Source organism: Trypanosoma rangeli (assembly GCF_003719475.1).
Source record: "Trypanosoma rangeli strain AM80 chromosome Unknown Tra_15.4_contig_00119, whole genome shotgun sequence".
NCBI lineage: Eukaryota > Euglenozoa > Kinetoplastea > Trypanosomatida > Trypanosomatidae > Trypanosoma > Trypanosoma rangeli.
The window spans coordinates 19,894-36,178 of record NW_021705863.1 but is presented as its reverse complement, the minus strand read 5'-3'; the positions used below and the strand labels follow the sequence as shown (position 1 = coordinate 36,178).

The 16,285-nt window shown below is 59.0% G+C and overlaps 9 protein-coding genes across 9 annotated transcripts, besides 11 other annotated features; all 9 read left to right on the top strand.

Annotated features, from left to right (window-relative positions):
• Nucleotides 1-2: 2 nt before the first annotated feature.
• TraAM80_04200 (uncharacterized protein) lies at nt 3-620 on the top strand (the record flags this gene model as incomplete). The annotated part of the gene is made up of 1 exon (XM_029381135.1): nt 3-620. A coding segment is annotated over one exon (618 nt), but the record flags the coding sequence as incomplete, so codon positions are not given.
• Nucleotides 621-681: a microsatellite.
• Nucleotides 682-962: 281 nt separating this feature from the next.
• Nucleotides 963-1,418, top strand: TraAM80_04199 (uncharacterized protein; the record flags this gene model as incomplete). The annotated part of the gene is made up of 1 exon (XM_029381134.1): nt 963-1,418. One exon carries the CDS (start codon nt 963-965, stop codon nt 1,416-1,418), a length of 456 nt encoding a protein of 151 aa, XP_029239036.1.
• Nucleotides 1,419-1,772: 354 nt separating this feature from the next.
• TraAM80_04198 (oxidoreductase) lies at nt 1,773-2,381 on the top strand (the record flags this gene model as incomplete). Its single annotated transcript, XM_029381133.1, has 1 exon — nt 1,773-2,381. The coding sequence occupies one exon, from the start codon at nt 1,773-1,775 to the stop codon at nt 2,379-2,381; it is 609 nt and encodes a 202-aa protein (XP_029239035.1).
• A 572-nt stretch (nt 2,382-2,953) lies between these two features.
• Nucleotides 2,954-3,976, top strand: TraAM80_04197 (putative replication factor C, subunit 4; the record flags this gene model as incomplete). The annotated part of the gene is made up of 1 exon (XM_029381132.1): nt 2,954-3,976. The coding sequence occupies one exon, from the start codon at nt 2,954-2,956 to the stop codon at nt 3,974-3,976; it is 1,023 nt and encodes a 340-aa protein (XP_029239034.1).
• Nucleotides 3,977-4,151: 175 nt separating this feature from the next.
• Nucleotides 4,152-4,171: a microsatellite.
• Nucleotides 4,172-4,563: 392 nt separating this feature from the next.
• Nucleotides 4,564-4,595: a microsatellite.
• Nucleotides 4,596-4,632: 37 nt separating this feature from the next.
• On the top strand, nt 4,633-5,688 carry TraAM80_04196 (golgi familyn subfamily A member 1; the record flags this gene model as incomplete). Its single annotated transcript, XM_029381131.1, has 1 exon — nt 4,633-5,688. One exon carries the CDS (start codon nt 4,633-4,635, stop codon nt 5,686-5,688), a length of 1,056 nt encoding a protein of 351 aa, XP_029239033.1.
• Nucleotides 5,689-6,596: 908 nt separating this feature from the next.
• Nucleotides 6,597-6,654: a microsatellite.
• A 51-nt stretch (nt 6,655-6,705) lies between these two features.
• Nucleotides 6,706-6,728: a microsatellite.
• Nucleotides 6,729-7,039: 311 nt separating this feature from the next.
• On the top strand, nt 7,040-7,939 carry TraAM80_04195 (phosphoenolpyruvate mutase; the record flags this gene model as incomplete). Its single annotated transcript, XM_029381130.1, has 1 exon — nt 7,040-7,939. The coding sequence occupies one exon, from the start codon at nt 7,040-7,042 to the stop codon at nt 7,937-7,939; it is 900 nt and encodes a 299-aa protein (XP_029239032.1).
• A 208-nt stretch (nt 7,940-8,147) lies between these two features.
• Nucleotides 8,148-8,175: a microsatellite.
• Nucleotides 8,176-8,877: 702 nt separating this feature from the next.
• Nucleotides 8,878-8,901: a microsatellite.
• Nucleotides 8,902-8,954: 53 nt separating this feature from the next.
• Nucleotides 8,955-9,001: a microsatellite.
• Nucleotides 9,002-9,016: 15 nt separating this feature from the next.
• Nucleotides 9,017-9,053: a microsatellite.
• Nucleotides 9,054-9,076: 23 nt separating this feature from the next.
• Nucleotides 9,077-9,865, top strand: TraAM80_04194 (14-3-3 protein; the record flags this gene model as incomplete). The annotated part of the gene is made up of 1 exon (XM_029381129.1): nt 9,077-9,865. The coding sequence occupies one exon, from the start codon at nt 9,077-9,079 to the stop codon at nt 9,863-9,865; it is 789 nt and encodes a 262-aa protein (XP_029239031.1).
• Nucleotides 9,866-10,067: 202 nt separating this feature from the next.
• Nucleotides 10,068-10,106: a microsatellite.
• Nucleotides 10,107-11,354: 1,248 nt separating this feature from the next.
• Nucleotides 11,355-11,381: a microsatellite.
• Nucleotides 11,382-11,533: 152 nt separating this feature from the next.
• TraAM80_04193 (putative DNA topoisomerase III) lies at nt 11,534-14,293 on the top strand (the record flags this gene model as incomplete). The annotated part of the gene is made up of 1 exon (XM_029381128.1): nt 11,534-14,293. One exon carries the CDS (start codon nt 11,534-11,536, stop codon nt 14,291-14,293), a length of 2,760 nt encoding a protein of 919 aa, XP_029239030.1.
• Nucleotides 14,294-14,603: 310 nt separating this feature from the next.
• TraAM80_04192 (putative nucleic acid binding protein) lies at nt 14,604-16,082 on the top strand (the record flags this gene model as incomplete). Its single annotated transcript, XM_029381127.1, has 1 exon — nt 14,604-16,082. One exon carries the CDS (start codon nt 14,604-14,606, stop codon nt 16,080-16,082), a length of 1,479 nt encoding a protein of 492 aa, XP_029239029.1.
• Nucleotides 16,083-16,285: the final 203 nt, after the last annotated feature.

Genomic DNA, 16,285 nt, shown 5'->3' with positions numbered 1-16,285 from the left:
TCTCCGCCGCGGTGCGGGCGAAGGAGGGCGGACGGTGGCGATACGATTTCATGACGATGAACGTCACTCTCGGCGTGGGGGCCGCCGCCGGCTTCGCGGCGCTCTCCGTAGGCAGGAAGCGCTGGACATGGATGCGGCGTCACCCTGTGGGCGGCCTTGCCGTCAGCCTGCTTGTCTTCCTCACCGCCACGGTAGCGTCCCGCCAGGCCATCAGGGTCCTCGGTGTCGGGGTGGTGACGGCGCACAATAGCCACAAGAAGGCTCTTACGCAGCTCAACTGCGCCGACTGCTTCGACGATGTCAACAGCTACACTGCCCAGCAGGTGGAGGAGCTGCAGAAGCAGGAGCTGCCGCGGCAGCCAGGTATGCCCCCGCCGCCGGAGGAGTTTGTGCGGCGTTTCGAGCGGGGTACGCAGCTGCAGGTGAAGCTGCTGCAGGCGGACATTGATGAGGTGCGGGCGGCAAAGCGGCGCATCGGTGCCCACCTCTGTGATGTGCACCGCCACCTTCGCGAGGACGCGACGTACGCGGATACAGCCATCCTGCCGATCTCCCGTGTAGACGTCCAGCGTGCCAGCGAACGCGCCCGCGCTGAGGCAGCGGCGGCAAAGACGGATTGAGAAGGGGGAAAAAAGGGAATGAAGGAGGAAGTGGAAGAGGTAAGGAAGGAAGGGAACAAGGGGTGATGGTGGCTGTGGGGCGAATGAGGAGGAAATCGAGGAGGGAACGTCGTAGATACACGTCATGTGTGTGTCTTTCTTTCTTTCTTTCTCTGCGTGGGTTGCGCCTGCCACCATCCTCCTCCTTGGTGTTGGAGTTTACCGTCGCTTCTTGGCTCGCTCTCACTCTTTCTCTGTGTGGTCAACGTTTCCCGTGCCGTACCCACACTAGAAGAGAAAGATAAAAAGATAGAGCGGGCCGCGGCGGTATGCCATTTAGGCGGCAGCAGCAGCGTGTCTTTGATGTCCTTGTCGTTGGGGCCGGGGCCGCAGGTTGCGCCCGCGGTACGCGCGATTCCGCTAAGGCATCCCCACGCGATGGTTGGCCTCGTTGAACAGGTCACGTGGCGGTCACTGCCGTTTATAATGCGGGTGTCGCTGCTGATGCCTCCGTCGCCTCGGTGCGCAGCACCCAGGCGTTTTGCTCAGGTACCGGGCGGACAGCGGGGGAGGGCATCGGTGGGCGGCAGCTGGCGTACGTGCGGGGCCGCGGCGTTGGCGACAGCAGCTGCTGCGGCCACATGCGGTACCTGCGCGGGACGGCGGCTGATTACGCGGCGTGGGGGTACCAGGCGTAGTCATTTGAGCACTTGCTTCCGTTTTTCCGCGTACTGGAGTGGAACTCGCGGGGGAGCTCCGCTGCACACAGCGAGAGGGCGGCCCACTACACGTCACCGACGCCCCGCCGGCGAACGTTAGCTTGGAGCTTAACATCCGGTGGTTCGAGGCCTGCAGGGCGCTCGGTATCCCCCGAGACGCCGGACTTCAACGCCGGTGTGGCGGACGGCATCTCGGCCCTGCAGTCGCTTGCCGCGATGGGGGTGCGGGTGGGATGTCTGGATGTCTTCGACACCCTCCTAGAGCGGGGCCGCCACCTACTGCCGAACTTGACGGTCCTAACGGAAACGCGGGCGCAGCGGATTCTGTTTGACGCAGCACGCGTGACGGGGGGTTGAGGTCTGCGTGGGACGCGACGCGGAGGTGCTCGCCACCTGCCGCGTCGTCACATGCTTGGGGGCGCTCGAGTCACTGGCGCTGCTGCAGCGCAGTGGCATGGGGGCGTGCGGCAGCGTTGTGGAGCCCCCCGAGGTAGGCGGGAACCTCATCCAGCTCAGCGCCGCCACTATCGTCTTCGGTGTCGCCTCTGGCGCCAACCTGCACAGCAAGCCCATGAGCTGGCGCAATGCCCCGTATATGTGGCGCCAGTGGCCTGAGTACAACGAGGATGGCACCGGCGTCTTCGCCTCCCTCGCAGAGGCCGTTTTCTTCGTGGGCTCGACGCCGGCGGCGGCGTCACCAGATCTTTCACTGACCTTCTTTGCGACCCCCAACGTGCTGTGGTGCGGGTGGCGGCCATTTGACGGGTTTGCGGTTCGGGTGGCGCACCACTACTCAGAGAGCCGCGGGGAGGTCGACGTGGTCGACGTGCACCGCCTGCGCATCACCAGCCGCATGTTTGCCGTGCAGCACGACGTGCAGTGCATGGATGAGGGCGTACGCTGGGTGGGTTCGCTGGTGACCGACGCACGGTACGCGCATCATACGGATGCCCAGGGGCGGCCTACCTCACCGTTCGCCTCGCTCGGTGTGCACGTGCGCCACCCGCGGAGTGCCCTGCACACGCAGCGAGGGGCCGCCGCCTTTTTGGCGCAGTATGCTTAGGGGACCTGGGACCTCTTCGGCACCTGCGCGCTGGGCAGAGTTGTCCATGGCGCGCTGCGTGTTGGGGGCGTGGACGGGCTGCTGGTGGAAGACGCCAGCGTTGTTCCGGCCCCAAGCTGCGGCGCCAGTGGCGTCATTGGCGCAGCCATCGGGGGACGCGCGGCGTCGCTGCTGCAGGTGTAGCATTCCTACTTCCGTCTCTGCATGGAATTTTTCCTCTACACTTTCTTTCTTTCTACGCCAGTCTGTGTGTATGTTCTGCTGTTCCGTCATCCTTGTCACTTTTTTTAAAAAACTTTTTGTGGTGAACATTATTCTTTCCCGCTGCGTGTTGTGGCTGCATGCGGCGTGGAAGTGCGGGCGCAAGCCAGACGTGCTGAAGAAACGGAAAATAAAAAGAAAAGAGAGGAGTGAGGCGTCTTTGACAACAACAGACCAAGTAAGAAGAAAAGGAGAACGACGACTTTTGAAGCGCGGCGCTCACCCGCCGACAAATAGACACAGAGAGGCAAACTCACAGGGAGTGACGCAACAGCGGTGGCGGCTGGCCTCGTGAACAACTGGCGCACCGAATGTCCCAGCAGGTGGTGCCGTGGGTGGAGAAATACCGCCCGCAGTCTATGGCGGAAATTGTCGGCAACGCCGACGCCGTTGCGCGGCTGCAGGTGATCGCGAATGAGGGCAATCTGCCGAACCTGCTGCTTTGCGGCCCGCCGGGGACCGGTAAGACCACAAGTATGCTCTGTCTGGCCCGCGCGCTGCTTAGCGACCAGGACGGCGGCGGCACAACCGCTCTTAAGGAGGCCGTGCTGGAGCTCAACGCTAGCGACGACCGCGGCCTGGACGTGGTGCGGGAGAAGATAAAGCTATTTGCCCAGACAAAGAAGACGCTGCCGCAGAAGGTCAACGCGAGCACGCGGCAGAAGATCAACCTCCACAAGATTGTGATTCTGGACGAGGCGGACAGCATGACGCCGGCGGCCCAGCAGGCTCTGCGTCGCACGATGGAGCTACACTCCAGTACCACCCGCTTCGCCTTTGCCTGCAACAACAGCCACAAAATCATTGAGCCAATTCAGTCGCGATGCGCTGTGGTGCGCTTCAAGAAACTTACACACGCCGACATATTGAAGCGGATCACGTACATTATTCAGCAGGAAAACGTCACTTACACGGATGACGGGCTAGAAGCGTTGCTGTACCTTGCGGAGGGGGACCTTCGCTCGGCCGTGAACGCCCTTCAGGCGACCCACTCCGGCTACGGTATGGTAAACGCGGAAAACGTTTTCAGGGTCTGCGACCAGCCCCACCCGCTGCTTGTGGAGAACATCGTGGAAAGCTGCGTTCAGAAGCAGGATCTGGTGGGCGCACACAAGGAGATGCAGCGGCTACTGGGCCGCGGATACGCGGCTTCGGACGTCATCTCTACCTTTTTTAAGACGGCACAGAATTTTAAGCTCTTCCGCAACGAGCAACAACAGCTGGCGGTGCTACGCATCATTGGGGAAACCACCATGCGCATTGCCGAGGGCGTGGGAACCCCGCTGCAGCTTGCCTCAATGCTGGCTCGGATCACCATGGTCAGCGCAGAATGAGGCAATGACGTGTGTGACTGTGCATATGTATGCATGTGTGTATGACGGGAACTTGTTAGTGCTGCCCCCCGCGCCACATTCACCTATGCGCACTATCGTGCTTTCTGATATATATATATATGGGCCGCGGTCTGCTGGTGAAGGCGGCTTCACTGGAGGTGGTGGCCACGGCAATTATATATATATATATATATAAAGAAACGTTAATGCTGCTGCTGCTGCAGGTGGTTATGAAGGGTGTGTGTGGGTGGAGGGAGGCGTTGCTACAACGCATCGGCGGTCGCTCATTGGCGATGGTGGGCATGTGTACAGGGGGCACGAGGACAAAATAGCAGCAGGCGAAGAGAGAGGGATAGAGAGCTGAAATGTCCTTTTTTTTTTTTTGCTGCTTCTTTGTTTTTGTGTGTGGCTGTATTGTTGATTGCCATTGACATTCTTGTTTTTGCTTGCCGCTGCTGCTGGGCGGGGCGGGGGTGTCATGCTCTCCTGGTGAGTTGGGGTGGCGTGCCGCCACTTTCTCTGCCTCATCCGCTCACCCATTTTCCATTTTTTAAACTCCTTGTTTTTTTTTCCCTCCTTATAGCTGCATACATAACTATATATATATATATATATATATTTGTGCTGTGCGGCAGAGTGGGGGGTGCGTGCGAGTAATGACGTCGTACGCCGAGCTCCTCGCCGCGTGCACGGAGTTTCAGGAGAATTTTGCCAGTCTCAACGGGAAGTACAACGCCGCGGCGCAGGAGCTGCAGAACGCGCGGGCTGCGAATGAGCGGCTGTCGAAGCAGCTTACGGTGATGCGGGAGGGTGAGGACAGACTTCAGGGGACCATTCGTGAGCTCAAGCAGGAGCTGCAGGAGGCGCGGGCATACAAGGACCGCTACCTCGCCGCGAACGTCTCGGTGGAGCACCTCAAGGGGCGGCTGGAGAACGCCCGCCGCGCCATGGCGGACAAGATGCTGGAGCATGAGCAGCAGGTGGAGCAGCTGCGAGGGCAAATACGGGACTTGCTGCAGCGTGTGAGCGTCTTCACCGACGCCCAGGCGACGCAGCAGCTGAAGAAGCAGGTAGTGGAGCTGCAGGAGCGATGCGCCGAGCAAAACGGACACCTGCTTGAGGAGAAGGAGCGCGGTAGCCAGCAGCTGCTCACGGCCCACACTGCCCTGCGTGAGCAGCAGGCCCGTGGCCTCGAACTTGAGCAGCGCTGCCGCACATTAGAGGCGGAGATCACGCAGATGCGCTCCGTCGTGCGGCGCTCAGCGGACCTGCAGAACGAGGCCGCGGTTGCCAAGGAGAAGAGTGCCTCAGAGGCGCGGCGCGCCGTCATGCAGGCGGAGTCTATTGCCACCGAGCTCCGCGAGACGCAGGCTAGGCTCAGCGCGGCTGCCGCAGTGCACGTGGAGGAGCTGGAGGCGGCGAAGGCCGCTGCAGACGCGGAGGCGTCGCAGCTGCTCGAGCGCGTTAGTCAACTCTCCGCCGCTGTGGATGACGCCGTCGCGGCACGGACGGCGGAGCAGGAGCGGTACGCGGCGCTGCAGCGCTCTGTCCACGAGCGGGCCGAGATGGCGCGTGCCGAGGCGCGGCTGGAGGTGGCGGCGCTGCAGAAGTCACTTTCCGAGGCCCGCGCGGAGGCGCAGCAGACTGCGTGGCGCTTAGAACAGACACAGATGGAGCTAGAGGAGAGCCGACTGCGCAGTGCGGCAGCGTGAGGCGAGGCTGGAGAGCGGCGCTGTGGAGCTGACGCGTCTGCGCACGCAGCTGGACGCCCTTACTCAGCGCGAGGCGTGGCTTGCGGCGGAGCGGGATCTCCAGCAGGCGCAGCTCACCGCGGCACGTGCGCAGGCGCAGGAGCTGGCGACGGTGCAGCGGGCGCGCGAGGAGAGTGACCTCGCCGGGGAGAGGCTGCGCATTCAGCTGCAGTTCCTCGAGGAGGAGCTGCAGGAGGCGCGCCGCCTCGCGGAGGCCGCCGAGTCCCGTGTGCAGGATGTGGAGGTGGCGGCCGAGCGTCGGCTGCGTGCGCTGCGCGGTGAGCTGAGGGGCGTCAAAAAAAATGCGAGGGCAGAGCGGGCGAAGGCGGACGCCGTGCGGCGGCGGTTGGTGCAGGCGCTTCTAGAGCGGGAGGCGGGCGTCACGCCGCAGGCGTACCCGCAGCTGCAGCGATCCTACGGGCCGGCTGCGACGACGACGGCAGATCCGCCAGTGGTTGGCTTGGACGTGCTGGCGCTGCTACGCGGGCAGAGTGAGCAGGCAGCGGCGCTGCATCACCGACTCATAGAGCTGTCGCGGTGACGCCGTCCCTCCCCCTCTACTCCGCTGTGAGGAGGGCGCGGGCAGGCGGGGGCGGGGACGTCTCACGCGGCAGCAGTCAACGTCGCCACTTATGACCCGAGCACGCCAGCTCGGGTTGAGCATAGATGCGTCACCTTTATACATATAAACATGCACACAATTCCGTACAGAGACTTCTAATAAATTATATCATTTCTCTTTGTTCCCTCTTTAGTATTTTTTCCTCCTTGTCATCTCTACCGGCTTCAGCTTTCGGCGCGACAATGCACGTATGTGTGTGTGTGCGTCTATGATTGTTGCATGTTGTATACATGCACACGTGTGAGTAATATATATGTATATAATATATATATATATATACATACATATGGATAGATATATAAATAGAGACGCATGCACGGTAGACGAACTTCGCGGAGCGCCAGATGCTTGCACCGATATATATATATATATATATATACGCACGCGCACACAATCTTTTCCGCTTTCTATGCTGTTGCTGATTACGTCTTTGTCTGTCTGTGGGTATGTGTTGGCGGAACTATTCTCCATGTGGCTTTTTGTTCTTGTTCCCACCTATCTATCGCTTACTCGCTTTCTCTCTCTGCGTGTACGGGGTGTCGTGTGAGTTGCGTTACGTTGCTTGTGTGTTTGTGGGGGGAGGGGGCTAAGATACGCTAGAAGGGTCGAGTAACTTAAAACCAGGGGCAAACAAGATTGAACACAATTAACGTTGCATCCACTGCAATACACACACACATACATACACGCATGCGGCACTGTAGTGGTCTGCCGCACAAGGCGAAGACGCTGAGGGCGCTGCTGCGCTCGAAAGAGCTGAGCTTCCTGATGGAGGCGCACAACGGCCTCTCCGCCCGCATCGTGGAGGAGACAGGCTTTAAGGCGATTTGGGGCTCCGGACTCTCCATCTCCGCCCAGATGGGGCTGCGGGACAACAACGAGGCGAGCTGGACGCAGGTGTGCGACGTGGCCGAGCAGATGAGCGATGCGACGGGGATTCCCATCCTGCTCGACGCTGACACCGGCTACGGCAACTTTAACAACGCCAGCCTGCTCGTGCGAAAGCTGGAGAAGATTGGCGTTGCCGGTGCCTGTGTCGAGGACAAGCTTTTCCCCAAGACGAATAGTCTGCTTGATGAGCGCGGGGCCCAGCCGCTCGCGGACGTGAAGGAATTTGCGCTGAAGATCCGCGCAATGAAAGACACGCAGACTGAAGAAAACTTCTGCGTCGTGGCCCGCGTCGAGTCCTTCATCGCGGGCTGGCCGCTTGAGGAGGCGCTTAAGCGGGCCACCGCGTACGCCGAGGCAGGCGCCGACGCCGTGCTCATTCACAGCAAGAGGAAAGACGCCGCCGAGATTGACGCCTTCATGGCCCACTGGGGCAACAAGGCACCGGTGATCATCGTGCCCACCTCCTATGCCAGCGTGCCGTGCGCTCACTTCCGCGACCTCGGGATCAGCAGCGTCATCTGGGCGAACCACAACATGCGGGCGTGCATCGCCGCCATGCAGGCCGCTTCGCGAGCGATACTTGAACAGGAGTCGGTCCTGCTACAGGAGAAGAGCATTGCGCCGGTAAAGGAGGTCTTCCGGCTGCAGCGCCTCCCTGAGTACCTTAAAGCGGAAGAGGCTTATCTGCCAAAGCAGTAGCAGGTCACCTCGGGCTTTCGTGTCTGCCTGGGTGAGGGATTGCGTGCCCTTCCTAGGGAGTTCACGCCTTGCGGTGACGTGGCACAAGGCGCGTGGGATGCAAGAAGGAGTGGGTTTAGGGCCTGCACGGTGATAGGCGGCGGCGGCGGATGATGCATGCATGCTATCTCTCTCTTTGTTTGACCTAAACCCTCTCCGCTTTCCAATGAAAAAAAAAAAAATTAAAAAATAAGAAAGACGCAATGGAAATAAGGGAACGAAAAAAAGAGGTATTTATTTAACTATTTAATTCTTTTGGTCTTTATAGATGTGTGTGCGTACTTCTTCCTTCCCGTTTTCCAGTCCCGCGCCTCCAGTCTTGCTATGGTGGATTTCTGTGGTTTCCGTCGCCACGCTCAAAGTGTGGCGACGCCCTGGCTGGCTGCGCGGAGATCCCCCCCCTTGATGCCGTAATACGTTTTTTTTTTTATGTACTTGCGTGTATCTGTGGGCAGCTGCCGCTGTTATTTTGCGTTATCCGTGTGCGGGCCGTCGTCCTTCATGCCCGCGGCATCGTCGTCCCTTTTGTTTTTGTTTTTCTTCTACTGCTCCTTCTGATATGTTAATTATTATTTCTTTCTGCCACCGCACTTGTCGACGCGCGCCCCGGCTACGCCGTTCCCGCGAGAAGCGAAGGGACGTGACAGACCAACACTTGCAACAGTAAGCAACGCACGCACACAACACGTTCCACATCCGCAGCAGTTCGAGTATCAGACAACGGCGGGAGCAACGGAGAAGAAGAAAGGAAACAAAAAAAAAGAGGAAGTCTTGCAACAAGGGGGGAGGGGGGGGGGGAAACGGGAGGATAAACATCGCGGGGTACGCGGGCACGAGAAAGGGCGCCCAAGTTGCACCACAAATCACTGACACTTGGAGAGAGTAATAGTGTGAGTGAGATATATATATATATATATATATATTCTGTACGTGCAAGCGACATACCGGGGCTTGGTGACAGCCAGGAAACGCATTCATATATATCTATCTGTTTACATATGTATATTTATATATATATATATAGCTACGTACGTACGTACACACAGACACACACACAGACACATACAGACACACATCTCTTTCTATACCTCTTGAAGGATGGCAGAGGCGATTAAGTGGCATAACGCGGCCATTCAGGATGAGCTCGTGCCCAAGAAGAGCTTGTCGGAGTTTAAGCTCCCGGAGGGGGCAAAGGAGCTTGTCTTCATGGCGAAGCTTACGGAGGAGGCGGAGCGCTACGACGAAATGGTGCTCTGCATGCGCAAACTGGTCAAGCTGAACAGCGAGCTGGACACGGAGGAGCGCAACCTCCTCTCCATGGCGTACAAAAACGTCATTGGCTCGCGCCGCAACGCCTGGCGCATTATCACTTCCATCGAGAGCCGCGAAGGGGCGCGAGAGAAGAGCGAGAACCTGCATCTCATCACGGCACTCCGGCGCGAGTTTGAGGCGGAGCTCGCGGCGATCTGCGACGACCTGCTTGCGCTGCTCGACACCTACCTTATCCCCACCCCACAGGGCGGCGAGGTGAAGGTCTTCTACCTCAAGATGAAGGGCGACTACCACCGCTACTACGCCGAGATTGCGCCGGAGGCGGGGCAGCGGCAGGCCGCCCTCGACGCCTATGCGAAGGCGACGGAGGTGGCAAACTCGTCCCTTGCCCCGACTCACCCGATTCGCCTCGGCCTCGCGCTCAACTTCTCCGTCTTTTACTACGAGATCATGAAGGAGCACGAGAAGGGTTTCCAGCTGGCGCGGCAGGCCTACGACGAGGCCGTTACGGAGCTCGAGACTCTCGACGACGAGGCGTACCGTGAGTCGAACCTCATTGTGCGACTGCTGCGCGACAACCTCAATCTCTGGACGGATGAGCAGCCGGCGAGCTGAGGGAGGCTTGGGTTGAAGAGGGGGGCGGCAGCGCAGCGGAGGCGGAGACACATATATGTGTGAGTATGCATGCGTTCGTCTGTCAGTTTGTTTCCCGCCCTCTTCGTGGGCGCGGGGTGTAGGCCGCGGGTGTTGCAAGAAAGGAACGGGGCAGGCACGCGGAGGAGAAAAAAAAGGGGAGGGGGGGGGGGGGCAAATACGGAAAAGAAAAAATAGGAAAAAAAACAAAAACAAAATAAAATGTAAATAAGAGGCACTGAGGAATTGAAAAAGAAGAAGAGAAATATGGAGAAACAGAAGCAGCCACGAAAACAAAACAAAAAATACGTCGAGCGACATGAAGGAAAGAGAAAAAAAAACAGAAACAAAGAACAATGAAAGGAGAAACAAAAAAAAAGAAAATAGTGAAACAAAAAAAAGAGGAGGGAAGTAACGCGGAAAACATGTACTCACGAAACGTGCGAGCGGATATGGCAGGGCCAAACCTGCGCCACGACGAACACCATCAAATAGACAAGAAGAGGAGGGGCAGAAGATGGAGGAGGGAAAGTGCAATGAAAGCAAGGGAATGGGTGGGGGACAACCCAGTAAGAAGCAGGAGGACGACGCGATGGACGGCAACAAGAGCAGCAGCAAATAAGGAAAATGCCATGGTGACGCGCGACGTGTAGCAGGATGAAGGGGAGTACAAAAAAAAAATGGTGAAGGTAAAGAGAGAGACTAATAGGAGGGAAAAGGAGGACAGGCCGCCTTTCTGTGGGGTGGTCGGCGGTGCCCGTCAACGTTATTACAACTACCCACAGGAAGATATGCACGTACATAGATATCTATGCATGAATGCAACACCACGGGGGTGGGGTGGGGGTCTTGGCTGGCAAGCTGGGCGTTATTTTTTTTCCTTTCACCCCACCCCCTCCTCCTTTCTTCTGTGAAATTTGCTCAGGGCCGGAAAGGTGAAGGGCAAACAACGGGTAGTGGACGGTGCATGTGCGCTGTTTGCTTGGCTTCTACACGCGGTAGGTGCATCCGGCGAGACTGTTCGGGAGGCGGAAGAGGAGCGGGAGCGCGTGCCGGAAGCATGAGGGCTGGCGAACTCAAATTGTAGCGATTGGCAGCAGCGGGAGCTGCAATGCCGGTTGATGGCTTTGTGTGGGAAAGTTTTTTTTTCTTCTTCTTCCCTTTCCGGCCCGTCCTCTATGTGTCCAGCCTGTTCCTCCTCCATGCGTTTATTTTTTTCTCCCCCCCCCTCCCCCTCTTTCTTTTCTGGTGTTTCGGTCCCCCACACCGCATCACCCCTTTTGTTTTTTCTCCCCCTTTTTATGTTTTACTTCGCCCCTCTCCGCCCTACTCGTGTTCTTCATTCTTTTCCTTTTTTTTTTTGTTGTCTGTGTGTTCCCTCTCTCATCTCCAAAATTTATCACCCCCTTTCCTCATTGCAGCGGCAGCCGCGCTGGTTTACCTTCTTTCTCTCTTTTTTTTCTTCTTTATCTGTGTGTGTGTGTGTGTCGGTGTATGTATTTCGCCTTGCTGCTGCCTGTTCCTGTTGTCTTTGCGTTGTGGTCGTCTCGCTGTTGTGCGCCACACACCCGCCGCATGTCCACACATTAGGCCGAAGTACAGGGCGAGGGAGGAGCAAAGGAGTTACGGTGGGGTGCGGGAGTGGGGGCTATGCCAACGTGGCTGAACGTGGCTGAGAAGCCGAGCGTGGCGAAGGAGTTGTCGTCGGTGTTGTCGAACGGTAGCTGCAGAACTGGCCAGTCCCTCTCCCGCTTCAACCCGCTCTTTGAGTTTGAGCTCGACGGGAACCAAATGCTCTGCACCTCCGTGGCAGGGCACCTCATGAACGACGAGCTGCCGCCGGAAACGCGGAGCTGGCAGCACTACCCGCTCGTCAACCTCTTCACCGCCAGCATCACGAAGCACGTGAAGCCGGAGATGGAGCCGGTGAAGAGAAACCTGGAGGCGCTCGGTCGTCGCGCCGCCGTGCTGGTGCTCTGGATGGATTGCGATCGAGAGGGGGAGAACATCTGCTTCGAGGTGATGCAGGTGGTGCAGGCAGTCAACCGGGGCATCCGCGTGTGCCGGGCCCACTTCTCCGCACTAACGAAGCGGGACCTCTTCTTGGCGGTTAGGAACCTCAAGGTCCCGAACAGGGCCCTTTCGGACGCGGTGGAGGCGCGGCAGGAAATTGACCTTCGCATCGGCGCCGTTTTTTCCCGCTTTCAGACCATTAAATTTCGCGACTCGTTTAGCGGCATGCCGCGGGTGCTTAGCTTCGGCCCCTGCCAGATTCCCACGCTGGGGTTTGTTGTTCACCGCCACTGGGAACGTCAGGGGTTTGTGGCGGAGGACTACTTTACGCTGCTGCTGCGCCACGGGCAGACCATCTTTCACAGCTGCCGGGGGTCGCTCTTCGACCAGGTTGCCGCCACCCTCGTGCTGGAGACGATGCTGGAGACCGCCGGCGCCAACGCCGAGGCGCAGGTTGTGGATGTCGTGCGACGCCCCACCCGGCGACGCCCCCCGGCACCGCTCGCCACCGTCGCGATGCAGAAGTTGGCTGCCACTCACCTGCATATCTCCTCCGAGCAGTGCATGACATGGGCGGAGTCGCTGTACCAGGAGGGCCTCATCTCCTACCCCCGCACCGAGACGGACTCCTTCTCGTTCACCGATGAGGAGCTGCGCGAGATTGCGGCTCTGCAGCACGGCAACCCAGCAGTGGCGGACTACGTGACTGCCATGCTCGACGACCCCGCACAGCGGTTCCGTCGACCGCTCAAGGGCGGCCACGACGACAAGGCGCACCCGCCCATTTACCCCACCAAGCTGATGCGAGCCGAGGGCGACAACAGAACCCCGCTCTACAATCTCATTGTCCGCCACTTTCTTGCGTGCGTCTCACCCGACGCGGTGGCGGCCACGACCACCGTCACCGCGGTGTTTGGGGGCGAGAAGTTCACCACCGCCGGCACGACGATTCTTGAGAAGGGCTGGCTCGACATCTACCCCTACGAGCGATGGCACAGCACTTGTCTACCTGTCTACGAGCAGGGTGAGCACTTTGCCCCAACGGACGTTACTCTTGAACAGCACCGAACCGTCCCACCGCCGCATCTCACGGAGACGGCGCTCATTGCTCTCATGGATGAACACGGCATTGGAACCGACGCTACCATCGCGCAGCACATCAAGACTGTTCTTGACCGGGGATATGTGAAACGAGAGGGGTCGTTTTTGGTCCCTACCGCGTTGGGAGTTGCACTGGCCTCGGCATATGCGGTGATTGGGCTGCTAAGTCTACTGCAGCCGCAGCTGCGGGCACAGATGGAGCTTGCCATGTCCGACATTGTCTCGGGGAAGGCCAGCAAGAGCCAGGTGGTCGACGCCGCCGTGCAGCTTTACAGTGAGGTCTTTCGGAAGGTATCCTTGGGAAGTAAAGAGATGTATGAGGAGTTGTGCTGCCATCTGTCTCCGGCAGCGCCGCAGATGTCACCCGCCGCCGACGCCTGCGGCACAGGTCGCGTGGTGCAGCGTCGCGTGGTGCCGTGTGGGGTGTGTCACAACCCTATGGATCTTGTCGAGCAAACTGAGGGGGGGCGGGAGGTGTGGTGCGTGCGGTGTGGCACGTGTTGCAAGGACCACCGCGTCCCAAATGGGCGCCTGAATCAGCTGACCGCCTGTGGACAGTCCTGCATCCTCTGCGGCTTTGGCGTTCTTGACGTGCGAAGCACAGAGAAGCAGACCGCCTACACGGTGTGCCCGCACTGCTTTACCTCGCCACCCCCCGGCACTGACATGGAGTCGTTCACCGGGTTTCGCTGCTTTCAGTGCCTCGCTGACTGCCCGCTGGCGAAGGGGCTGGAGAACATGGCCATCACCCGGTGTGCTTCGTGCGGGGAACACGATGTCCGTCTCTGCACGGGCGTGCGGGGAGCCTTTTTGAGCTGCCGCGGCTTTCCCGCTTGCAGGTACTTTGTGACCCTCCCATGGGCGAGGCGCGTACGCCCCACTCCGACGATGCGTTGCGCGTCGTGTCAGGCCGTCATGCTTCAGTTTGAGTTTGGTGGGATGCCGACGGTCCCCGGGCTAGAGGAGGGCGAGTGCGTCTGCGTCTTCTGCGATGGCCGGTTGCAGGAGTACGTGTCTGTGAAGGGGAGAGGCCCACGCAGGAACGACTGTGCCTCGAACCGTGACCACACGGATGACCAACAAACAAAGCAGCAGCAGGCACCGTACACGTTGCCGGTGCCAAGTGGCGCGGTTGCGGCCCGTCGACGAGTACCCGCGAAGGGAAAAGACACAGGCACATTGTGTGGGTGTGGAGCGCCGGCGCGGCAGCTCGTGTCGAGGAAAGAAGTCTCCAAAGGGAGACGGTTTCTGACGTGTGCGAGTAAAACGTGTTTGTTTTTCCAGTGGCTCGATTGATGTCTGCGATCGAAGAGAAGTATTCACGCGACCGCCACGCGTTTTTTTATCTTGTGAATTTTTCGTGTGTGTGTGTGCATCGGCGTCTTGTTGCTGGGTGGAAGATCGTTATGCTCACCGGCATATGGTTGTCTACGCTCTCTCCCTCACTCTTACTCTCGCGCTTCTTTAAAATGGTAAATTCTAGGCTTAACGTAGTGGGTGCCTTTTTTTTGTGCTTCTGCGCGACTCTGTGTGTGACTGTGTTCGATAGGAGAGGGAACAAGAACCAGCAACAGAATTAAAAAAAAAAAAAGAACTAACTGCAAGCATGAGAGCTACCAAAACGCCCTCTTGCAGCAACTGCGCGGCAACGGATCACCTTCGCAGGGACTGCCCATTGGTGACGTGCCGGGCCTGCGGGCGACTTGGGCACTTCAAGGTAGACTGCCCAATGGAAAACAAGCGGACACGGATGGATGAGGACGGCGAGGTCTCTGTTTGCCGCACCTGCGGATCCTCGCGGCACGTGCAGGCCAGCTGCCCCATTCGTGCGCAGTCTGTAGAGTGTTTTCAGTGCCATCAGCGGGGCCACATGGCGCCGACGTGTCCGCAGACGCGCTGCTTTAACTGCGGCAGCTACGGCCATAGCTCGCAGATCTGCTACAGCAGGCCCCTTTGCTTTCACTGCTCGTTGGCCGGACACCGCTCCACGGACTGCCCCATGAAGCCAAAGGGTCGCGTTTGCTACCGCTGCAAGGAGCCTGGGCACGAGATGGCGGACTGCACCCACACCGCGTTGTGCCGCATGTGCAACCAGGCCGGTCACCTTGTCGCCCGGTGCCCGGAGGCCCTCTGCAGCCTCTGCCACGAGCGCGGCCACATCGCGAGCGCCTGCTCAAAGGTTCGCTGTCCCAAGTGCAACGACTACCACGCCACGGAAATCTGCGGGCAGCCGGCGTTGGTGGCAAAGGAGCCGGTGGACGACGTCTCTGCTGAGGACGCCTCGGGCACAGATAGCGAGGGCGAGCACGAAAAGAGGTCTCACTCGGACCTCTGCACCGCCACCGCGGAGGACGTTGTGCCTGTCTTTCAACCGAGCAACATAAAGCGCGAGGGGCGGGCGGCCGTCATTATCGACGGAAGCTACTTTGAGCGTATCTTGAAGGGCCACCAGCGCCGTGATGAGGAGCACTACAAACGCACCGTGGAGGTTCTGCGCTACACGCTGGACTTCATAGGGGAGATCTTTCAAAAGAATCCCGTCGCGTACTGGTTTGACACCGACCCCGCCGCCATGACGGAGTACATTGAGCACTCCATGCCGTTGCCACATCGGGAAAAGGCGTTTCGTGAGACCCACCTTCGCAAGCGACTGCTGCTTGACGAGATGAGTGGGGGAAGTCAACTGGGCAACGTCGTCTCTCGTCTGGTTGGGCGCATGAAACAGCAGAAGGGCTACACGCGCGACGGGCCGCGGTATGTGTGGGTGCAGACGGGCGTTGATGTTGCGATGGCCACCTGCATTATCGAGATCTTCCTCTACCAACAGTTTGAACAGGTGGTGCTGCTCTCCGGGGACGCCGACCTGTACCCCGCCATCCAGTACTGCCAAGCCCAGCGGCGCAGTTCCCCCGCGTTGGTGAAGGCGAATCCGGTGCGGGTGTGTGGCACCTCAACCTCGATCTCCAAGATCTACGGCAAGGACCAGGACCTCTGTGACTTTCTCCCACGCATCACCTTGGACGCCCCGTTTCACGTGGAGAAGGAGCGCGAGGTGGTGTTTCCGACGCATACCGCGTTTTTGTAGTTAGGAAGCAAGTGAGGCGGGGCGCGACGCCGCGCATCGCTCCCCTGTCGGCTTTCCCCCCCCCACTTCCTCCCCCCCTACGACCTCCGTGCAGAGTGGGTCTGTTGTGGTAGTGGGTGGGGCCTGGTTTGAAACGTAAAGGAGGAATAATGAACAGAACGCAAGCTCAAGGGCAAAAAATGTGTTTTTCTCTTTTTTTCTCT